At 56.7% G+C, this 20,470-nt stretch overlaps 3 protein-coding genes across 3 annotated transcripts; 1 reads left to right on the plus strand and 2 right to left on the minus strand.

Annotated features, from left to right (window-relative positions):
* The first annotated feature begins 1,117 nt into the window (after positions 1–1,117).
* On the plus strand, positions 1,118–2,753 carry LOC113146874. Its single transcript, XM_026335524.1, has 4 exons — positions 1,118–1,395; positions 2,100–2,152; positions 2,212–2,236; positions 2,684–2,753. The coding sequence occupies exons 1-4, from the start codon at positions 1,118–1,120 to the stop codon at positions 2,751–2,753; spliced, it is 426 nt and encodes a 141-aa protein (XP_026191309.1).
* Positions 2,754–9,269: 6,516 nt separating this feature from the next.
* Positions 9,270–10,052, minus strand: LOC113146875 (pleckstrin homology domain-containing protein 1-like). Its single transcript, XM_026335525.1, has 2 exons — positions 9,870–10,052; positions 9,270–9,464 (listed from the first exon to the last, which is right to left on the minus strand). Exons 1-2 carry the CDS (start codon positions 10,050–10,052, stop codon positions 9,270–9,272), a joined length of 378 nt encoding a protein of 125 aa, XP_026191310.1.
* A 4,411-nt stretch (positions 10,053–14,463) lies between these two features.
* Positions 14,464–19,700, minus strand: LOC34622410. The gene is given in 7 exon segments (XM_026335526.1): positions 14,464–14,747; positions 14,984–15,015; positions 15,017–15,137; positions 15,322–15,367; positions 15,479–15,813; positions 15,972–16,488; positions 16,953–19,700. Coding segments are annotated over 7 exon segments (4,083 nt in total).
* Between the last annotated feature and the right edge of the window lie 770 nt (positions 19,701–20,470).

Consider the following 20,470-nt stretch of genomic DNA (forward strand, 5'->3'; position numbering starts at 1 on the left):
CTACGTTGTCTGACGGTGCACGGACAGCTCACGCTTTCTGCAAGGTCGTGGCGGCAAAACACGCAGCCTCCTTCATAGAGGGGCAGGCTGCAACTCGAGGCTCCAACAGCAGCCACACCGACGCAGCCAACACATTTTGGCTAGACTGGCTCGGCTGGTTCCTCGACACCCTGCCTGATCTTTTCCGGAGCGAAGACTGTTTCACTGTGCATGCAGAGCTGTCCGCAATGGCCACGTCATTGGCTCGCACTTCTCCTCTGCTGCCTGCCGCGCATGCGCGAGTTTGGCGGCTGTTGCTGCCGAGACTGCTGCTGCCCAACAGTACTAGCAGCAGTATCAGCAGCAGTACTAGCAGGAGGACCCCTGTTGATGTCGTGGATACAAAAAAGCGATTGAAGAGTGTGGCGCTGGGGTGCGCTGCTGCTGCGCGCTGCAGTCTTACTGCAGCGGAGAAACAGCACTTTCTTGAGCAGTCCGTTCCTCTGGTACTTCAGTACATCCGAAATTTGCAGTCGGAAGCAACGATCTCAGAAGCATCAGCAGCATTGCTTGCAGCAGATGCAGCAGATGCACCTGCAGAGAGCTGCCCGCAGCTACCGCCTGTGACAGCAAAGGTGTTGCTCTCTTCCTTTACTGCCGCTGCCCCGACCAGCGAGGTCACTGCAGTACACCAGTTGCTCACGCTGCTGTGCAGGTTCTCCCGAGTGCATGCAGAGCAGTTCAGCAGCGAGCTGCTGGCGTATGCAGCAGCAGACGTCGGGATTCTCTCAAACGTCTCCCCATCCGCTTTGGTGCAGCACGAGGCCAGTGCTGCCGCAGTCGCTACTTGTGAGGCGCTCTTACGCCGGCTTCAGCCGCAGCGCGAGAAGCAGCAAGAGCAACAGCTTCCCAAGGAAGCAGCAGCGGCACTTTTAGCCGCTTGTGGGAGGTTGCCCACTGTCCCCGTGAGGCTCGTTGAGGTGCTGCAGAGACATGTCCTTCAAGGTAGTTTTAATCGGCAGCCGAATCAGACGCACTCTCCGAGATATCTGCAGCCTTGGCGCTCTTCGACTGTCTCGCAGCTAGTTGCATGCCTGCTAGCTTTGGGCCGCTTCCCTCGGAGGCTTCTTAATGCGCAATGGGCAGATGTAGAGGGTCAGCTGCTGCGGCGGCTGCAGCAGCTGGAGCAGCAGCAAATGCAGCAGCAAGCAATAGAATTGGGAGTAGAGGAAGCGGCACGTCTTCTCTCAGCCTATGCTGCAGCTCTGCGAGAACCGCCTCAGGAGTTGTTGCAGTTGCTGCACCTCTTACTGAGACCGCAGTTGGCAGAACAACGCCACCAGCAGCAGCAACAAAAGGCTGCACTGCACCGCCACACTCACCAGCGACTGAGCCCTTCTGCGAAGCTAGACCTCAGTGGCTGCATGCACATGGCCCGGCTGCTAGAAGCCATCGTGCGCCTTTCGCTACACACCCCTAGCGCGGGCAAGCAGCAGCAGCAGCAGCAGCAGCAGCAGCAGCAGCACGAGGAGCGACAACCGCTGCAGCCCTGCTGTGCAAGTAGCGAGTTCGTCGACGCGCTGGTGGAGTGTCTCTTGGAGAGTCTTGCACTGCAAAGGGCCTACCTATCCCATATCTCGGACGCAGAGCCGCCTCCTCTGAGCACTACCAGCGCGGAGCAGCAGCTCAAACAACAGCTGCAGCAGCAGCGCGGCCTTGTGGGCATCGCAGCCCTCTGTGCCACGCACCTTCATTGCCCACCCTTGCTAGCGGAAGCACTGCAGCTGCGTGTGCAACTGTGCGCAGCAAAGAGGGCAAAGGCAGAACACGCAACGCAGATGGAAGCTGCTCCGCTAGTACTCGAGCCGATATCTGCGCTTGCCCCCTCAGAAGAACTCCAAGTTGCTCGATTCGTTGCCTCAGTAGTGGGTGGCTGCTACGGAGCCTTGCAGCAGCAGACACAGCAGCAGACACAGCAGCAAACACAGCAGCAAACACAGCAGCAGCAGGCCTATGAGCTTTTAGTACAGATACTAGGAGGAAGAGAGTCTACTGCTGCTGCAGCTGCCCGTGCTGCTATCCGCGCCGCAGAGGCGAGCGCTGAGACGGAGGTGAAGCAGCAGCAGCCAGTACTGCAGCAGCAGCAACTCTGGACCAGCGAGCAGCAGCACGGGTCGCGTCCGTCGCTGCGCATGCAGCTAGAAGTAGCTGATGCAGTAGGCAGCAGTGCAGTGCAACAGGAAGTGCAGAGTTGCCTGTACAGTCTGGATTTGCTGATGCAGCCGCTGCAAGTGCTGCACCTTTGCTGAGGGCAGGGCACAGGACTTGCTGGGGCCTTGGCAATTCCGTGCAGTGCTGTACGTATGTAAAGGCTTTTTGGTTTCACTTGTGCATGCGTTACGTCTTAGTGCTTGGTGCCGCCGTGATAAGGCTCAGTTGGCTATTTGGCTACATTGTGGTGGAAATCAGATGCCACACACGCACAAGGCAGGAGTTTCGAGTAAGGGGAACGGGCCGCATCCAACAGATGCCCGATGATGTGCGGAGGAAAAGGTGCGCAGATTCGCAGCTGCACATCCACCGCAATGCTAGAAAAAGATACTGTTTAAATCGACAAGTGTCCAGTTATAGGTCTCTAAGGTGAGTCTCACCTATCTGTCTAGATCACAGCCTGGACTTACGGAACAGTGAGGCTGGGTGGTAGGCACACAGGTGTTGCAGCGATTTTTGATATTGACGTATTGAGACCCTCCGGGAGCGCACATAATAGTTGAGGGGACACCGTTAGTCTCACCAGAGGGAAGGGGTCGCTGAAAATGTAATTCGCCCTTTGCGCAGCCGCTCCCCTCTCCCTCCCCTTCGTACTATTGATGGATTGGCGGTCCAACCCCTATTGAGCAAATCGGTTATTGCTTTATGCGTGGCCTCGAGCCTGACCAGTCCTATCCCTAAAGAGGCCGTTTTCAAATGCACGAGGCTACTAGCCGTCAAGCCTGGTAATTCTGTTCCATCGAATTCTAGCACGCAGGTCTTACAAGGGCGACTGAGAAGCAGCCGAAAATTGAAGGGTAAAGTGCTCTATGTTGCGCTTTGAGCACTACCAAGGGGGGCCCCATACGCTAGGTCTGACGCCGTCGTCTGTTGTTGGGCAGGCAGTCGCAATCGTTACACTCCAAAAGAGTAATACGGATCCACTTGTGCCAGGAGCTAAGAGGTGTCAGGGGAGGAGAGGGCTTCGTTGGCTCAGGATCGAGGATCTGTGTAGGCGTGGGGACAGCTTGAAAGTCGCTGGCCATCTCAAATAAAGCCCGCTATGGATACAGAGTCTCCTCCGCAGGTACCGTCGCCTTTTTCCTAGAGCAGTCCTGTTAGCTGAGAAATGAACTGAAAACTCCCATTCCTTTTAAGGTGCCCTTACTGCCCGCGGGGACGCTCCTGCGCCCCCATTCCCAGCCCCCAAGGTTCTTTTCCCAGGTACAGCCAGAAACTTGCCCCTTTCCTGCTTCCTCCACATGTGTGATCTTCCGTCAGATTTGGCCTTTCCAGAGGACACATACGTTGTTATTGGCTAGCATGCGTGGCCCCTTTACATTCCTGCTTATTTGACAAAGCGGGTTGGTAGACTGCGAGCCGGTAGGAGTGCATGCTCTGCAGTGTGTCACTTTGCATGTGTGTCTCTTTGCTTTGGTGGCTCGCTGATGCCACCGCGCTGCATTGTTTTCCTGTGAGAAAACTTCAGATTCTGCTCCTTGCTGACTGTAGCGCCTGTATAAGCAGAACCAGAGTGGTGATTAAGGTTTTTTTCGCGTCGCACCTCCAAGGGGCTTGCTAGATGGCGCAATCAAGCGAATTGTGCTGCATGCAGATAGAAGCAATGCACGGCGGAGGCGCTTGCCGAGAGGCGCAAGCTGGTTTGCTAAGGCGTAGACTCAAGCGCTCATTAGTACAACATTTTTTGCAATGTTTAGCCATGGCGGGTTGCTGTAATGGCTAGCTAGAGGGGCTCGGGTGGAGGAGGCAAGCACTCTTCACTTCAATTAGTGCTGGCCCTCACTATGCGTCTCATCGATTCCTGACCTTCGTATCGTAATGCTTCTGGCTAGGGGTGGACGGACGTTTGGATCCTTTGACCCTTTTTTGTTCTATGGGGAACGCCTAGGCTGTAGGCATAGTTCCGCTACTTTAGCAAAGCTCTTTACCAGAGCCCTGCAACAAGCGTATACATTTCTTCTTCTCTAGACTGCAGCACTCTTAACGAATTCCGCGCGGTCACCTCAAGCCCTCTGGCAACGCGGAAAATCCGAAGAGTGAGGGCTTGCTGCTGAGGGAACAAGGGCCTGTGCCGTGAAGTTGCGTGCCTCAGCAGGCAGCTGAGTTTGCTGTTAGTGCAATAGCAACACGGTGCCGCAGCACATTCTCGTGCAGTACTCGCGCGGCAGGCAGCCGCATAGGCGTCCCAACGGTGGAGGCTTCAAAAGTTGCCCTCAGTTAAGGCCCCCCATTACTCTTGAGGAGGAGGAACAAATGTGAACCTGATCTGAGCTTTTAAACTCTTAGCGTCAAACGTTAAGGAAGGCGAGTGCCGTGTAGCCTAAGGAAATGAGAATGGACTGCAAGCAAGGAAGGCCCTAGCCGCATTCCGTAGCTGGCGATGCCGCAGCCGCTTGTGCTGCTCTCACGGTTGCTGCAGGTGATTAAGAATTCTGTTTTCGATGGATTCTAAACACAGAGAAGAGCAAAGGCCGCTTAGGTCTTCCAGGTAAATGCTCCCAAGGAGGGCCTGCAGGATACACAGACGCCAAAATAATCGCTGTGAAGGGAACGTGGAACGTATAAAAGACCAGAAGGGGGTTCCTAACAGTGAGGCGCTGAGGCGGGAACGGGAGACAAGGGTAGTAAAAAGGCGGATTTGCGAGATTCACGTATATATATATATATAGATTTGTATACTTTGCGGAGGATAGGACTGTAGGCTGTAAGGGGTTGGTCTGTGTGGGTTTGTGGAGCTTAGGGCTTTTTAGAGAGTAACAAGAGAGTAACAGTTGTGGATGGCAATCGGCGTACCGAAAAGATGCGGGTGTACATTGAAGTTGCGCCGTAAACGAAAGCGAAGGGAGGAACGTGTGGATTTGCCTGGGGTAGCCACTCCAGCAAAGTCCTTACGTACAGCAGCAAGCGAAACAACCTGCACAGCAGCAGAGGCACCCGCAACAACAGGAGGTGGTGCAGTAGCAGAAAAAGGACGAATCGACATCTGGCAAGCGAAATGCATGCAGAAGGAGTGGGGAGCGTGGCAGCAGCAACAGGGCAACGGGCAGCAGGGAGGTTCAGCTGACTTTATGGAAACAGCAGCCGAATGCAAGAGCGGCTTCTTGTGCTGCACTGCAGCAACGAGCACAGGGCGACAGAGACGCAGACACCGCACCAGAACTGCGCTTAACAGACTGCCGTTGTAGCTACTGCCGGTTCTTGCGCTTCTGGGGAGGCCCCTATCCGCAAGTTTGGGGGTCTTCAGCCCGAACAGCGAACGCCAGCCAACGGGCCTGGTGCTTGCCAAGATGTGTGCCTTGCGTTTCTCGAGTGCGGAGGAGAATTTATAGGGCTCTACAGATGCCAAAGATGTAGGGAGGCGCTGCCGCGTCCTAGTGCCCTTCAAGTTGCCCCCCCGAAGGCTTCCTTGAGGAGCAATGCCGTGTTGGTGCTGCTGCTGCAGTGTTTGGGGCTGTAGATGCGCCAGGAACCGGCCGGGTCGAGGCAGCAGCCCAGCCACTGGAATTATTTGGTAGGCGGAGCCGCGGAAAGGCCTGTTAGGGGTGTTGCTGGTGCTGCACGAGGAGCTATGCCGGGGGTGGTTGCTGTTGCTGCTACCGAGAGGAAGGCTGGGGGTGCAGAGCAACGAAGCATGTGTTGCACCGACAGCAACAAGAGCCAAGACAAAAAGTCCTCGGCAAAGCCTTCTCATTGTCTGGGGGCCCCCTGGTGTGCAGACACCTCAGCGGATCGGGGCGGGGGCCCCCAACGTAGCAAATGGGAAGCAGGTGTAAATCGCGTTGCAGCCCTACAGAAGGCTCCAGAGAATCCTGAAATACGCGAATAAATAATATTCCAAGCTCGTGGGAGAAGCCTGTGGAGTGTCCTATCAGCCAGCTGGGCACACTTCGCAGAGGGGAGGGAGAAAACCCGCACGGGGGCCCCTCAGGGGGGCCACCTGGCGCCACCGACTCCTTTTATGCTTAGGGATGAGGCTTCTTCCTTTAAAACGTCCGTTGTTTGCCATTTCACAACTACTGTTGAGATACAGTTCTGCGCTGGGGCCTGTTCCCAGAACCCTCTGTCGTCGCCTCCACTGCCGACAACCGCATGAGGCCCCTTCGTGGGTGGCCCCTGTATGCAATATACTTGTCGAACCCTTAATCTTGAGCCTTTCCAACAAGCTTCCTGGATCCGGTCGAAAAGGTGGGGAATCCGGCCATGAAGGGGCCCCTGCGGCCTTCTTCCGCCTTGCTGCTGCACTTGCTGCTGCTGCACTTGCTGCTGCTGCTGTCGCTTGCATCGCGGGCAGCAGCAGCAACACCACCACCACCAAGATCACCCCAGAAAATAGCAAGCGCGGCCAGGGGAACTTCAGAAGCTGGATTCAAGACACTTACAAGGGCGTCGCCTCTTGCAGTGCTCGGGATACAACAGGAGCACAATGCGCAGAGGAGCACCCGTTGTGCCCTGCGCCGCTCAAAGGGGCCCTCTGCCTCTCGTGGAAGCGGCTTCATTCCTCCTAGCCGCCAGTGTATCGGCAGTGGCTCTACTGGCGTCCACGCAGGCGGCACTCGCGAGTGCAGCACCAGCAAGGGGCTGCATCAGAAGCGAAGCCGTACGGCTCTTCTAACAGCATCTCTTTCCTTCGACAAGGATGCACAGGTATGAAGAAAAGGGGGACGGCAATGAAGGCTGTTTCGAGCCATTGAGGTTCCGTCTGCGCACTGACGGGGGCCCCTGGCAGCACACGTCGAACTGGCTAGAGGGGTCTGCTGCATACAACACATGCGTGTTTGTAGGCGGCTTGTTGCGCATGCAGACAAACGGAATGCTCGAGGAGACCCTTCGCCGCTTAAAACAACACCACCAACAGCAGCCTCATCAGGGAACTGGGGGGCCCCCCAACGGACGGTGGATGCCCCCTCCCCCGCCTCCAGACTTAGCCTCCGCCCTGCTGCAGCGCAAGTAGGTAGCAAGTGCTTGAGGCTTCCCTACCGCAGTTGTTCGTACTGGGCAAATTGCTGGTGCAGTGGTCATGGGGCAGCGACAGCTGCTGCTAGAATACTCTGCGGAGATCTGCCGTATCTGCTGCAGCACGGTGGTGTTGACAGCCCCCCTCTGTCGTGAAGAGTCTCGGCTTCTGGCTGCCCAGTTATTGCACCTGGGGGCCTCTAAGTCAGAGCAAGCAACTGTATACATTACCTCCCCAGGTAGGCTCTCCAAGGGGCCAGCCGCTGCAACACGGTATTACAAACGTCGATATCCCGGAGAGCCATGACAAGGCACAGGCGCAGGAAGCTTGCAATCCAGTTTTTCCTCGCCTAAGGCTCGCTTCTCTTCCTTTTCTTCCCCGCCCCCTGCCTCCTCTGTTTGTTGCGTCTCTTTTTTGTCTTTGCTTTGAATGCTCTAGTTGCCTTTTCCATGCTTCTACGGGCGCCCCCTGTGCTTGTGCGTTCTTCTCGTTGCTTTGCTAGTCAGTCCCTCGTCGTTCCTCTTTTCTTGCAGATTTTGCACGTGCTGTCGCCTCTTGTGGGCCCCCCTGTGCACTGCAGAATAGTCCCTTTACGAAGGTTCAGCCCTGCTGCACGGCTTTGCTTTTATCGCGTGTCGCTTGCGGTGGCATAGGCTACGGGACAGACGCTCAAGGAACGCAGCTAGGAGCAGATTTGGAGTGGCTCTCTGTGGTAGCGCTGCTGCTGCGACACCGAGCTGCAGCAGTGCAAGATCTGGAGCAACAGCTGAAGGTTACTACAATCGCCTTGGGGCATGCAGGAGGCCCCGCTGCGCTGATTCTCGCATGTGGAGCCAGGGGGAGACGCTTCGCTACCCCGAATACTTGGTGTGTTTCCCCAGCTGCAGAGGGAGGGAGAACGGGTGGTGGGGAATTACTTCTGTTCTCTAGCGCATTTTAAAAATTTCAATTTAGAATTCACAGCGGAGAGACGTAGTACGCACCACAAACAGACAGATGACGCACACAGGGGACCAACACGACAACATGGGGGCCTCTGCTGCTGCACGGCTCCTCGTGGATCGTATTCTCTTTTCTGCTGCTGCACGGCTCCTCGTGGATCGTATTCTCTTTTCTGCTGCTGCACGGCTCCTCGTGGATCGAATTCTCTTTTCTGCTGCTGCAGGGTGACACTCAAGGCCCCACCAATGTACTGCAGTGGCACTTCGAAGGAAATAACTGCCCGAGCCGAGGCTGCACGAAGAGACAGAGAGCTCTGCATACAGCTCCTGTTGCAAGTCACACAGCAGGAGCAACAGCGGGAGGCGCGCATTAGGCAGCTTGTTGAGGACGGAGGAACCCTCAATGCCGCAGAGGCGAAAGATCTCGGGCTCATAGATGAGGTCACCTACAGTGCCTTCCCTAAACTCTTCTTATCGCAGCCGATAATGTTCGATTAGCCGCAGCCTCTGCCTGCTACCCTTCGTTATGGCAAAGTCAGTATTCTGTTCTTTATGCGCTGTTCTGCTGTTGTTGCTGGTTGCAGGTATTGTATTGAGCACTCCCTGCCAAAGCCACGCTGCACTCTATTGAACGCCATGTCTTGAGAACCGCCCTGCAGCTCCCCTAAAGCTTCTGAATCTTAGGGTCCTGCTAAGGCATCTCTATGCCATCGATGTAATCGAGCAGCTCCGCTCTCCGTGCCGCCATCGCTGCCTAACGAGGGACCCCCCCAGCAGCAGCAGCAGCAGCATCTGTAAGGCGATCAAATGGCGAAAAAAAGGCACAACTACGGTGGAGCAGCGAGTCTGGAGGAGCGGCCTCCTCAAGCCTACAGCTCTTGCTTCGAAAGCAGCAACAGCCACACACCAGCAGAGGACTCCGCTAATTGGCGCATTCTCACCCCCTGATTATAATACACCCGTCGCCCCTCGATCTTCGTTTTTTCGTGCCGGAGAAGGACCATAGGCGAGAGCAGTTTTCTCCCCTTCTTGCTACTGCCATTGCCGTAGGTGCCGCAAGCACAGCCCTACGCTTCAAAAAAGAGGTGTGTTCATAAACGGGAAGAAGACGTATGTGGCATCCATCAGTCATGGTACTCGGTCAAAACGGAGGGCCTCACCATCTGCCTGCCAATGTGTCCAATCCACGCTTCTTTTTCGTTTGGAGAATCCGCCAAAAGAAAGAAGACTCTATTGGGGGTATCGACCCTGAAGGCGTTTTCTCTGTTAACGTCTTCATCGGCGCTCTTGACAGTGCTGCAGTCCCGCAAGTAGAGTACCTGCGGATTAAGGCACAGGCAGAGCGAAAAGGAAGGCGCAGAGAAAGATAGAGGAGAGCGCCGACAGAGAGAGGGTTAGACGGGCAAAGAGACAGAGGGACGGGGATGACGGGCAGTCATAGAGGGGTAGAAGTAGCACAAGAATTTTCGAATAAACTAAGACCGACACAACACGTCACAACGGGGGTGAAGGGGGGTCCACTCGCGCAGCACACAGAGAGGGGCTGACGACCATATTGACAAGGTAGGAGGGGTGCATGCATTGCAGCCGAGCATATGCGGACAGCTTCAGATCAGGGGGACAGAGTGGGAGAGCGTTCAAGGCGGCACATCCCAATCAATTATGAGGTACTAAATAAAAAGAGTTAGCATTTTCATGCAGCTAGAAGAAAATAAGGTACACACCTCAGTGGGTTGCTGTGAATGGGTGTCCGATGTCTTGTAGCTGCACAGGCACTGCGGAGTCAGTACAAACCAGCGCCTCCTCCAGTCTTTTAGGAATTTGCTCTGCTTGCTCAGCCACCCTTCCTTTATTACTCCATCCCGGGGGCCCCCCGAGGCCCCGCTGCCACCAAACGTTCCGCTCATGCTTGAAGGACGCGGGGCCCTTTGGAGACGAAGCACTGCTGGGGTGCTAGTAAAGAATCCTGTGGTCTATTTCTCTCAACGAGTGAGTATTTTGCTCTCTTAAAGAGAGAAACACCTCAATGCGCAGAATGAAGGGCAACAGCAACAGTAGCCGGAGAGGCTCCCCGTGGTGACGGAAAGCAGTGAATCAGCACCAGCAAAGGATGTGCAGCAACTTGCATACGTCACCTGCTTTTTCTAGTTTCGAAAAAGACGAGCAGGAACGAATGGAAACTTTTGAAGCGCAAACACCGAGGATCCCATGTCCCGCTGGTGTACGAACACCAGCAGCAGGCGGAGCAGCCGAAATCTGGCTGAGCGCATCCGAAGCTTAACTTAGGTCTTCTGCCTCTGTGTCCTCCCCTGAGCCTTAAATAGCTCATTGCTAGAAATGAAATTTGCTTGAATCAGAAAAAGGATGCTGTAGGAGGGCGCCTACCCATACTACACAATCCCAACCCACGGGGGCCCCCAAGGATTCCCTCCCCGTAAGGGGGCCCCTGGAGAGTTTGCGTGTACACTTCGAGCAATTTTATTCATCGTTGGCCTTCCTTCAAACTATGTGTATTTTCACGCGTTCTCAATCAGGATTCACGCCGAACCCCTACTTAGCGCAGCACGCACTTTGCCTGACACGGGCTGCCCATCCAATAGTTGTGGCGCTCAGTGCTGCCATGGGTAAGAGGAAAGCAAGCAAGGTTAGACTAGGGGTGAAGAGGTCACACACAACTCGATGCTTTCATCGCGCCAGTACGCAAGCTCAGACAACAGTCAGGAAGGGGCTTGAATACCTCGTAGCTGGGTAAGCTACAGCAAAAAGCAGAGCGGGACCATTCACGTCCCTGGAGTGTACAGACATCGAGGTACCTATCGGCTCATGGCGAGGCCTTGAGAATGGAGGATCCTGCTAAAATTAACGTTGCCGAGGGCCCTCAAAGGTGGCTCCCCCCCGTATTGAGGAAACCCTGCAGTAGGCCCACTAATAAAATGGGGGCCCTGCAGGGGGGGACTCTTGACCTGAGGATCCTTTCTTGTGCCCGTACTTGATAAATTCCTCTTCCTCTAGCTTGTAAGCCCGCAAAGCTACCTCCACGCGTCGCCTTTCTTCCACCTGGCTCCTGTATGAGCAGCAAGCACGCATTTTCAGTGGCCCCACAATAACAGAGCGGGGCATATTAACAGTATGCCGCGAGGAAGAGACGCAGTCACTTTTCCACGTAAACCTGCTGGTGCAGGTGGTGTCACGCCAACTGCAGAACACGCTTTGGCAGCGTCCCTCACCGGTAGTAGGCCACTAGCCTCCACAAAGCAAAAGCAGTACCAGCCGCTGCTGCTAGCCAGATCCCCAGCCGTTCTTCGGCCTGAAGCTTCTCCGCTGCATCAAGGGAGGGATTCTGGATTCCACCAGAGGTGGCTGAGGCAGTGGTGGAAGCTTTTTTTCCCCAAAGACCTAGTGCTGCAGGAGTTTTGCAAGACGCTCTAAAATTCCCTACACCACTCCGCACCCCGGGCAAAAGAGCCGCTAGGGCCCCCCCCACTTCATGGGGGGGCCCCGCCTTGGCGATAGCAGCAGCAGCGGCGGCAGCAGCCGCTGCTGCAGCAGGAGAGACAAAGGCTCTTCTTGAGGATGACGTTGGCGCAGTGTGTGATGCTGCAACATCGCCGTGTCCCCTCTTGCGTCTGCTGCTGAAGGCGCGAATAGCACCTAAAGCAGTGGCGACAGCAGCAACCCCAGCAGCGGCTGCTGCCGCTGCTGCTGCGGGATTGTCTGCAGCGCAACGGAGCCAGTGAGGCACCTCAACGGCAGCCCTGTAGAAGAGGCCTCCTGCGGAACGAAGCAGCAGCAAAGAGCAACTGTAAAGAAGTCGCTGCTTGAGATGCGAGAGAAAAATGTGCCCGAAGTTCATAGTGCTTGCACGAAGACGGCGAGCGGCAGACACCCAACGCGAAGGCTGCGGCTTTTGCGGCTGCTGCGGGCAGTCAAGCGCTGAAAGCGCAGCATCCGCAGTAGCTTCAGAAGTAGCTGCTGCTGCTGCTGCCGTGCAATCGGGGAAAGGGGCTTTAGACATCCACGCCGAAGGAGGCAGCAGCATCACAGCTGATGGCGCAACTGCTGCTGAAGCCTTCGCCGATCTGCATGCGACGGCAGCAACGCCTCCCCGCTGAGCCTCAACACCTGTCGCTGCAGCGTCTAGAGCTTGCGTACATGGCGGCAAGCTCTGCGAAGCCTTAGAGGCTACCCATGAGCTCCCGCGAGACACCCCCTGTGCCGCCTCTAAGGGAGCGCAAAAGGCGCCACGGCCGACTCCGCAATGCACACCCCAGCAGCTCCTTGTCTGCTGGAAAAGGAAAGCCTTCGGGGGAAATAATCCTGCTCTTCTTGCCGCCTCGCGAGCTGCCGCTCCAGGGGGAGAAAAGAGAGACGTCACCCCCGAGGAAGCATGCGCTGCAGAGGTGCGACAATGAAGCAGCAGCAGCAGCAGCAACGCCAAAACGGCAGCAGCAGGCGCTGCTGCTCCCTCGGTTTTTGTGGGCATCTCCTGGGGGCCCCGCCGAGGAATCGGAGGTTCGCTGGGGGCCCCAGGGGGCCCACTTGCTCCTTCTAGCTCTTGCTGCGCGGCGGACAGAAATACAATCCGACAACGCAGAAAGAAATCCTTGTAGCCGAAGAACCCCCAGGATTTGGCTCGGCTTCCGGGTAGCGGTAGGGGGGCCACCAAGGAGGAGGACGGGGGCCCCCCTGCGAAGGGGGACCCCTTTTGAGGGGCCCCTGTGAAGTTATAGCTTGCCAGGAGCAGAGGCGCTGCCCTGACGCAATTTCGCTCTTTGTTCATCGCTTTACCTGCCGCATTGTTGCCCTCAAGCCGCTCTCGTTCGCTGTCGCTGCCTGAGGGCCCCCCCGATGATCTCTGATGGTGTAAACCCGTCTTGGTGGCTCTCCGGAGGCCGCCCTTCTCTCGCTATTGCCTGTCATTTTAGGCTCTATGCATCAGCGGAGTGAACAAATTTTCTCGCGCTTTTTCTAACATCTCCTGCCCCGCCCAAGGCCGCACCCTTTCGCACTGTTGGGGGCCCCCTAAGGACAGGGGTGTCTCTCTCCGTCCTTAGCCCAAGACACCGCCCTCATCAGGAGGCAGAAACTTCAGAAATGCTTGCCGCTCTCTGCCGAAGGGCAGCTTCCCCTCCTGCTGCCCCTCTATTCCCTTTACTGTTTAGTCCGGCAGTTGCAACAACCCCCCTAGCAGCACAGTGCGCTGCAGCGAAGCGCTTCATTGGACTGCAGCCCCTCCTGTCAGCTCCGCATCCTGAAATTCTAAGCAGCGGCCTCTTAAAGGGCGCATCAGCGCTCACGCTTGAGGGCCCCGTTATTCCCCACCTGCAGTGGATTTTGATGCAGCAGCAGCAACAGGAGTTTGCTTTGCTCAATGCGCACACCCCTTTAACTCGCTGCCTGCATCAGCGCGAGGCACCCCACGCTTCGCCCTATTGCCAGCACTCCCACAAGGAAAAGGAATTGCTGTTACGTCGTGACCGTGGAGGGAAGATGAAGACAAAACTCCGGAGAACCGAGAGGAGGAGACGTCGGGCAGAGGCTCTCAAAAGACGCATCGGCGCATTCAACCCCACAAACGCACAGGGGCATCCTGACGGGGCCCCCGAAGCCTCCGGAGGGCCTGTTGGACTGGGTGACGTTGTGATTATCCCCTAAGATCCGCGTTCTAGGGGCCTTAAGCTAATACCATTGTAGTTGCGTTGGGGAGTGGAATGTTTTCCATTTTGACGCGGATTGCCAGGGGTGAAAACGAAGGCAGAGATGCCACAGCGATACAGGAAGGGCAGGGAAAAGTATCGCAGTGTTCGCGGTGGCATGGGCAGCTTTAGTGACGTTTCCCACTGCAGGGAGATGCAATGCAGAATGACTTCCGGTAATGTGTATGCATAGGGCAACACAGGCCTAACGGCAGAAGCTACCAAGCTTAGACAGGGCCTGACAGAGTTTTGCTTTTTTGGAAACTACCGGGGCCCCTCTGCGCCCGTCTGGTGTGTCTTTCTCTGGACTGACTTGTTGAATAGGCCTCTAGGTGTAATCATAGACGGGTGCCACTGCATTCGAAGGAACTCACATGCTGCCGCTGCTAGAAAAAGGTGCCTGACGGCCCCTCTGAGCGCCCCGCTATCGTTCGCGGGAATGCTGCTCGAACAAAGAAAAAAGACTACACTACAGCGTGGACGGTGGGCTGAATCCCACCACAGTAGAGTCGCGCTGAGGTCCTACTGCGCCTCCTTAAGGAAAGGCCCCTATGGCGGTCCATTTACAAGGGGGCCCCTCTGCAAAGATCTTTCACACGGGAACCCCATGAAGAGGCCCTTATCAGATACACGGTCTACTACCTACAGCTTGCAGGTGTCCTAAGGCCGCCACCAAATCAGAGGGGAGCGGGCTGTGCACTTCAAGGCCCTCCAAGGGGGGGCCCCCGTGGGCCTCCCCGTCAGCATGTCGACACGGGGCAGACACTCCAAGATAGAAACAGTGTAGAAACAGTCGGGGGCACCAGAGGCGATCCGAGAGGTACGCAGCGGAATCTGCAGCAGAGCCAACAAAACACCGGCACTTCAGCGCATCAAGGATCATCCGAAGGCGCAAAGCCTTCTGTTCTGCACGCGCACGAATACCGAGCAGACAGCTTTCCGCGTAGAAGCACGTGTCGCAGTCACGCCCGTACAGAAAGAGAACAGGGGTTCCACGGCAGCAGAGAACTCTCTGCTGGCGACTCCTGCTGAGGAGGCCGCTACCCCTCTGATCCCCTACTCTTCGCTAAGTCCGCGCATGCAAGTAATCGCGACGGCCTTCTGCGCACGCGGCGCAGAGTGCCTCCTTGTGGGGTCCTCGCGCTTCCACCTTCGCTGCTGGTACTGCTGCTGCCCGCCTACCTGCTTGATATTTGTAATCCATGACGAGGGGATGGCCAAGAGCGCTGAGGTGAACACGGATCTGGTGCGTCCTGCCTGATAGCAGTTTTGCCAGCACCAGCGAAAAAAGACGGCCTGTGTCGAGAGCCCCACAGCATCATAGGCATCGCAAGTTGCTCTTAACTGCGTGTCCACGAGGCAGTTGCAGAGAGACAGGCCCTGCCAGGGTGCATGCAGCCACCTGCTGCATCAAGAAAGGCCCTTTGGTAGATAGCAGCAGGGGAGGAGGATGCATGAACCTGAAGATCCTCTCGCTCACCTTCGCGTTGCAAGTACAGCAAAGGACGGACTAATGTTGTAGAAGGCTGCAAGGCGGCGCACATACATGCTCAACGCAGAACAAGAGTGACTGGGGAATCACGAACAGGAGCACCACTGGCAAAGGAGCCAAAACGGAGAGTATGCCAAATATCCACCTTTCCTTGTACATCGCAGTAGCTGAAGATGGCGTTGTGGGGAGGGCCTCCCTTGAGTGTCTTTATCGGAGCAGAGACCCCCCAAAAGCCCTCTGGGGCGCGCAGCAGCCGAAGGGTGGCGCTGAGGTCGATTCGCTGCTGCAGCTGCTGCTGCAGCTGCTGCACAAGCCTGTCCTGCTGCTGCTCTTGCTGCTGCTGCGTCAAGTGCTGTGGCTGCTGCTGCAGGGGGACGATGCCATGAACAAGGCCCAGGTAGACTTTACTGAGTTTGTGCGCCTCAAACGTCATTCTGGCCTTGTGGAATGCGCGCTCGTTCTTCGCTATCAGGATAGGTCCTGCCCAGAACACCCAGGTGTGCTGATCTTTTGGCATATTCGAGAATTCAGGAGCGCTCCAGAGGGTTTAAGGGGGGTGGGCTCTTAGACGGGGAGGCGAATCCGTGAGCCTCGTGGAAAAAGAGACTCCTGGCGGCAGCGTTTGCGATGCGGCTCACCACTTGTCTCGCAGTCGATTCGGTGAGTACAGCCGGATGCTACAGAAGAATCAGAGAGGATTCGAGCGAAGGCTTCGTCGGAAGGGGATACCCGGGGAGGCCTCGTAGCCTTCCGCTTGGAAACATTGCCGTGGCCTTTTTGGCAGCGAGCCTCTGCGATCTTCTCGACAGACGGATCCATCTGGCGGGAAGAAGAGGGGGCCCTTGGAAGAAGTGGAGAAGCCCCTTCCAACAGCCGCATCCGCAAATATAGATGAAGCGGCTCGGGTCTGCCGCTGTGGAGCAGTGCGAAGCTGCTGAGGGGAACCGTTTGAGTTTCTGCGGCAGGTAGAACCTCCGAAGAGTCTGTGCCTGGTGTCGTGGTCTGTTGTTGCGTGGAAAGGGCACCCTGAGAAGGCCCCTCAAAGGAAGCCCATGCGGGTGTTTCCAGCGGCGAAGCGCCTCCGTCTGTATCTTTGGGGGCCCCTGAGTTGGTTTGTGATGGATTTACGAGCCAATAGGGAGGCTTATATACGACCTGTGCAAACGTGCAGAGGCCGAAGAACCACAAATGCCCAAGCACAGAAGGGGGGGCCTCCTCGGATAGGAGTTCGCTCGAAAGGCATCTATGGCAGGAGCAGTGGCAATGGAAAGAAGAGGCAGGAGCAGTGGCAATGGAAAGAAGAGGCAGGAGCAGTGGCAATGGAAAGAAGAGGCAGGAGCAGTGGCAATGGAAAAAACAAACAGGAGCAGTGGCGATGGAAAGAAGGGCAGGAGCAGCAGCGATGAAAAGAAAGCAGGAGCAGTGGCAATGGAAAAAACAAACAAACAGCAGTAGCAAGAAAAACAAACAAACAGCAGTAGCAAGAAAAACAAACAAACAGCAGTGGCAAGAAAAACAAACAAACAGCAGTGGCGAGAAACGCAAACAAACAGCAGTGGCAAGAAAAGCAAACAAACAGCAGTGGCAGTGGGAAAAAGAGGCAGGAAGAGCGGCCTCACAAGATAGTCAGCAGTCTCGAGGAGAATCCTCGGCATTTCCTTTTTGAGGACCCCCGAGGGGCCCCATCTAGGGGAGAGGGCACTTCCTGCTTCAGTGAGCGGCGAAGGACGGTGCATGTGCTTCCCTAGCTTGCTGTTGTAGGATTCAGCAAGGCGTAGAGCCTCGTCTGTGAGGATCTCGAAGAGGCGTGGAGTCAGCTGAATTGTTGCCCCCAGGCTGCAGGTAAGAGAGCAAATGTCTCTTAAGGCTGGTGCCTGCTCATCACCTCGTAATACTACACGCGCTGTACCTTTAAGGCCCCTATGCCCTCCACCACGTGGCAGCCCCCTGCTTGTCACTCCAGACTCTAACCGGCTACTCACTTCGCGGGAAACAGCACGCCACACAGCACCTGCAGCTGCGAAGAAGATCGCTTGTTTCTGCTGATCCTGCTGCTGTTGCTGTTGTTGTGGTTGTTGTTGTTCTTGATCGCGCTGTTGCTGATCTTGCTGTAGCTGTTGTTGTTGTTGCTGTTGTTGTTGATCTTGCTGTAGCTGTTGTTGCTGCTGCTGTTGCTGGTGCGGCTGCGTCACGAGGTCGTGCGATTCTACTTTGACGTAAGCGAGGATCTCCTTTTGAGCTCGTTTTGTCAGTTCTCTTAGGCAACGCCTTTCGTGGGGGCAGTCCAGCGTTGCCAGCCGTAGAGCAGCGAGGGCCCCCGGAGCGGCAAACTCGACTGCTCGCTGCATGCTGATGCAGAGGCTTGCCAAGTCTCTTAGAGACGCTTCCTGCAGGAATCTGTCTCTGCGGTAAGGCTCGCTGCTGGTGTTGGAACGTCCCCCTCCAGTAAGGAGCAGCTCGGGGAGGGAGACGAAGAGGGCCCTTGAGAAAACACGGTGCTGAGAGGCTGCCAGCATGACTGCAGCAACATCTCTGCAGCTCACTGGAGAGACTTCGGATGTCTGTAGAGCTCTCTCCAAAGCGCGGCTTCCGCAGTGTGGCGCTGAGCCGTCAGCAGACACACCCTCAGACGAGACTCCCGAAAGCAGCGCCTCGTCTCGCAGCCTTCCACTCTTGGGGGCCCCCGTAGGGGCCCCCAAGAGGCCCCCTCCCCGAGCCTCCGTGACTCTCTTCAGGAGCTCCTCTGCCGCCGCAAAGCACAAGGGCGGAGAGAAGTGGCCTACGGCAGCAAAACCCCAAAGAAGATTGGCTATCTGCTGTATGGACAGCTTACGGAGGGCCCCTCGCTGCAAGAGGGGCCCTACTGCGGAGTCGTAGAACTGCATGAAAACGGCGGCAGGCTCAGAAGAAGTGGCCGTTCGAAACAAACCGTCCCGCTGCCCCTCGCTAGCGAGACCAGACGTAGCAGCAGCAAAAGTGCTGTCACCAGGAGGCCCCTCCTTGACGCCTCTAGGAGGGGCCCCCGGGTAAAATGCAGATGGCTCGCCGTCTTCGCGCTGCAGTTCCAGTGTCTGCTGTTGTTGCAGCACCGCATGAAGATTGGCCCTCTGAATGCGGAGGAGGGAGGCAAACGTCCGCGTTTCCTCCAGCGCTGCTCGGGGATGTACGTACACCCCAGCCCTAGCAACAGCCCAGCTGAGGGTTGCAAGACCGCGCGGCTCGAACGCCTCAAGCTGCTGCAGCGCCAGGGGCCCCACAGCAGCAAAGGCCTCCACTAGGGCCCCCTGCAGCCGCTGTCTTTCAGCTGCAAGAAACGTTTGCGTCTTGTGGCGGCACTGCTGTTGCGGTCGCTGCTCCGTTGGAGAACGACACGTCACGAGGAAAGCGTTTGAGCAGTCTGCCGCAGTGGCAAGCCCCCAGAAGATATTGCAGATATCTACAGGGAGCAGCGAATGCGCGTGTTGCAAGTGTTCTCGCTGCCGCCTCACGGAGCCACCAGGGAGCTGCAGAATCCGTTGTAGAGCAGCAAGTGCAGCAAGAATTAGAGGCACGTCGCACGTCCTGAGGGCCCCTAGAGCCCATAGAGTGTTGGAGATTAGTTGGGGTGCACTGTCGCTTGCGCCTGTTGGCGCGGCGTTCGGGGGGGCAGCAAGGCTTCCAAAAGCGTCTAGAAGCTTGCTGCGTAGGCTGAGGAAGGCCGCATGCGTGTATAGGCACCTCAGAAGGGGGGAGCAAAGCGAAGAAGGGAGCAGAAGCGACCGGCTCTGCTGCTGCCGCCAGGCTGCTAGACCCCTAGCAACAACAGCCGAGACAGCCGCAGCTCCTCCCAGCGAATCTTGCCCAAGCTGTCTCGCAAGACGGCCAAGAAGCAGCAAGGCAGTGCCGCAGTGGACTGCATCAAAAGCCTCGATGTGCTGCTGCGCGAACTGCAGCACAGACGCAACTCGCTGAGCCTGGAGCTCCCTGCTGCCGCTGGGAGGTCTGCCTAGGCCGCTTGGACGACTGCGAGGAGTAAATGCGCCACCCCGCGCGAGAATCCCCGCCATCAGCTGACGAGCATTAGGGGGCCCTTGTGGGAAGGGGGGTTCCTTCGGCCATGGCTTTTGAGGCAGGGAGTCGGGAGGCTCCTGTTCAGCCCCTCGCTCGTTGCATCTGTGAGATCCGGCGGCTCTGCATCCTGAAGAGGGTTCAAAGCAAGCGAATGCGCGCTTGGAAGGGTGCAAAAAGCACAGATGCGGGGGGCCCCTGACGGGCGACCCTGAAAAGGGTATGGTGGGTGGGGGGTGGTCACACAGAGGGCCCCCCTGTGTGGGACCGAAAAGCAGCGCGCGTGGGGGCCCCCAGAGTGCCCGCAGACGCTGCCGCATCTGCTGTAGCTTGACGCCTGCCGCAGGGAGCCGCCTGGCATGCAGCAGCACTCGCTGCAGCGGGAAATGCGGCCAACTCGTAAACTCGGCTACCCCTTCTTTCCCCCCAACTGAGGGGCCCCCGATACCCCTGACATCCGGATCTGGTCGCTCTAGAGGCCCTCTAAGGCTCCTTTTGATCCTTAAGAGGGAAAGGGGCCTCACGACGACCCTTTAGCGGAACTATTCAGCGAAGGGGCGGTGGTTCCGCTTGGAGGGCCCCCACCGTGGGGCCCCCAGGAAACAAGCTCGGCTCTTTTGAGCGGCTGGATGCTCTTTTAAGCCCCTAAAATGGTGGAGAGCGCAATAATGAACACCAATTTTGGAGGAATCCTGGAACGAAGGCGTGCCTTTCAATTCTAGAGCCTGCCGGGCAGACCGTAACACAGTAAGGAGGAGGGGGCCTGCTTATTTGCGAGAACCCCCCCGGGGCAGCTGCGAAGGCCTAGAGCATGTAATACTTCACCATCGCATTGGTCAGGGAAGCAGTTTTTGTGTAGAACGTCTGTTTTTCACTGGAGAAACGTGGTAGTGGAAAATGATGCACATACTCTGTGTACATCCACATGAAGTTTCTACCAGGACATGCAGGAAAAAAGCGCAACGAATGCAAAACACCAACAGAATAGCTCAGAGGCCTCGTATATGTGTAGCTGATCTCAGTAAATTCTCCCTTGTAGGGGACCCTCTCCTGCGGAGTACCGTCTAGCGGGAACTGGCCGCATGCCCCT

Source organism: Cyclospora cayetanensis, unplaced genomic scaffold (assembly GCF_002999335.1).
Source record: "Cyclospora cayetanensis isolate NF1_C8 unplaced genomic scaffold, CcayRef3 CcayRef3_contig_71, whole genome shotgun sequence".
NCBI lineage: Eukaryota > Apicomplexa > Conoidasida > Eucoccidiorida > Eimeriidae > Cyclospora > Cyclospora cayetanensis.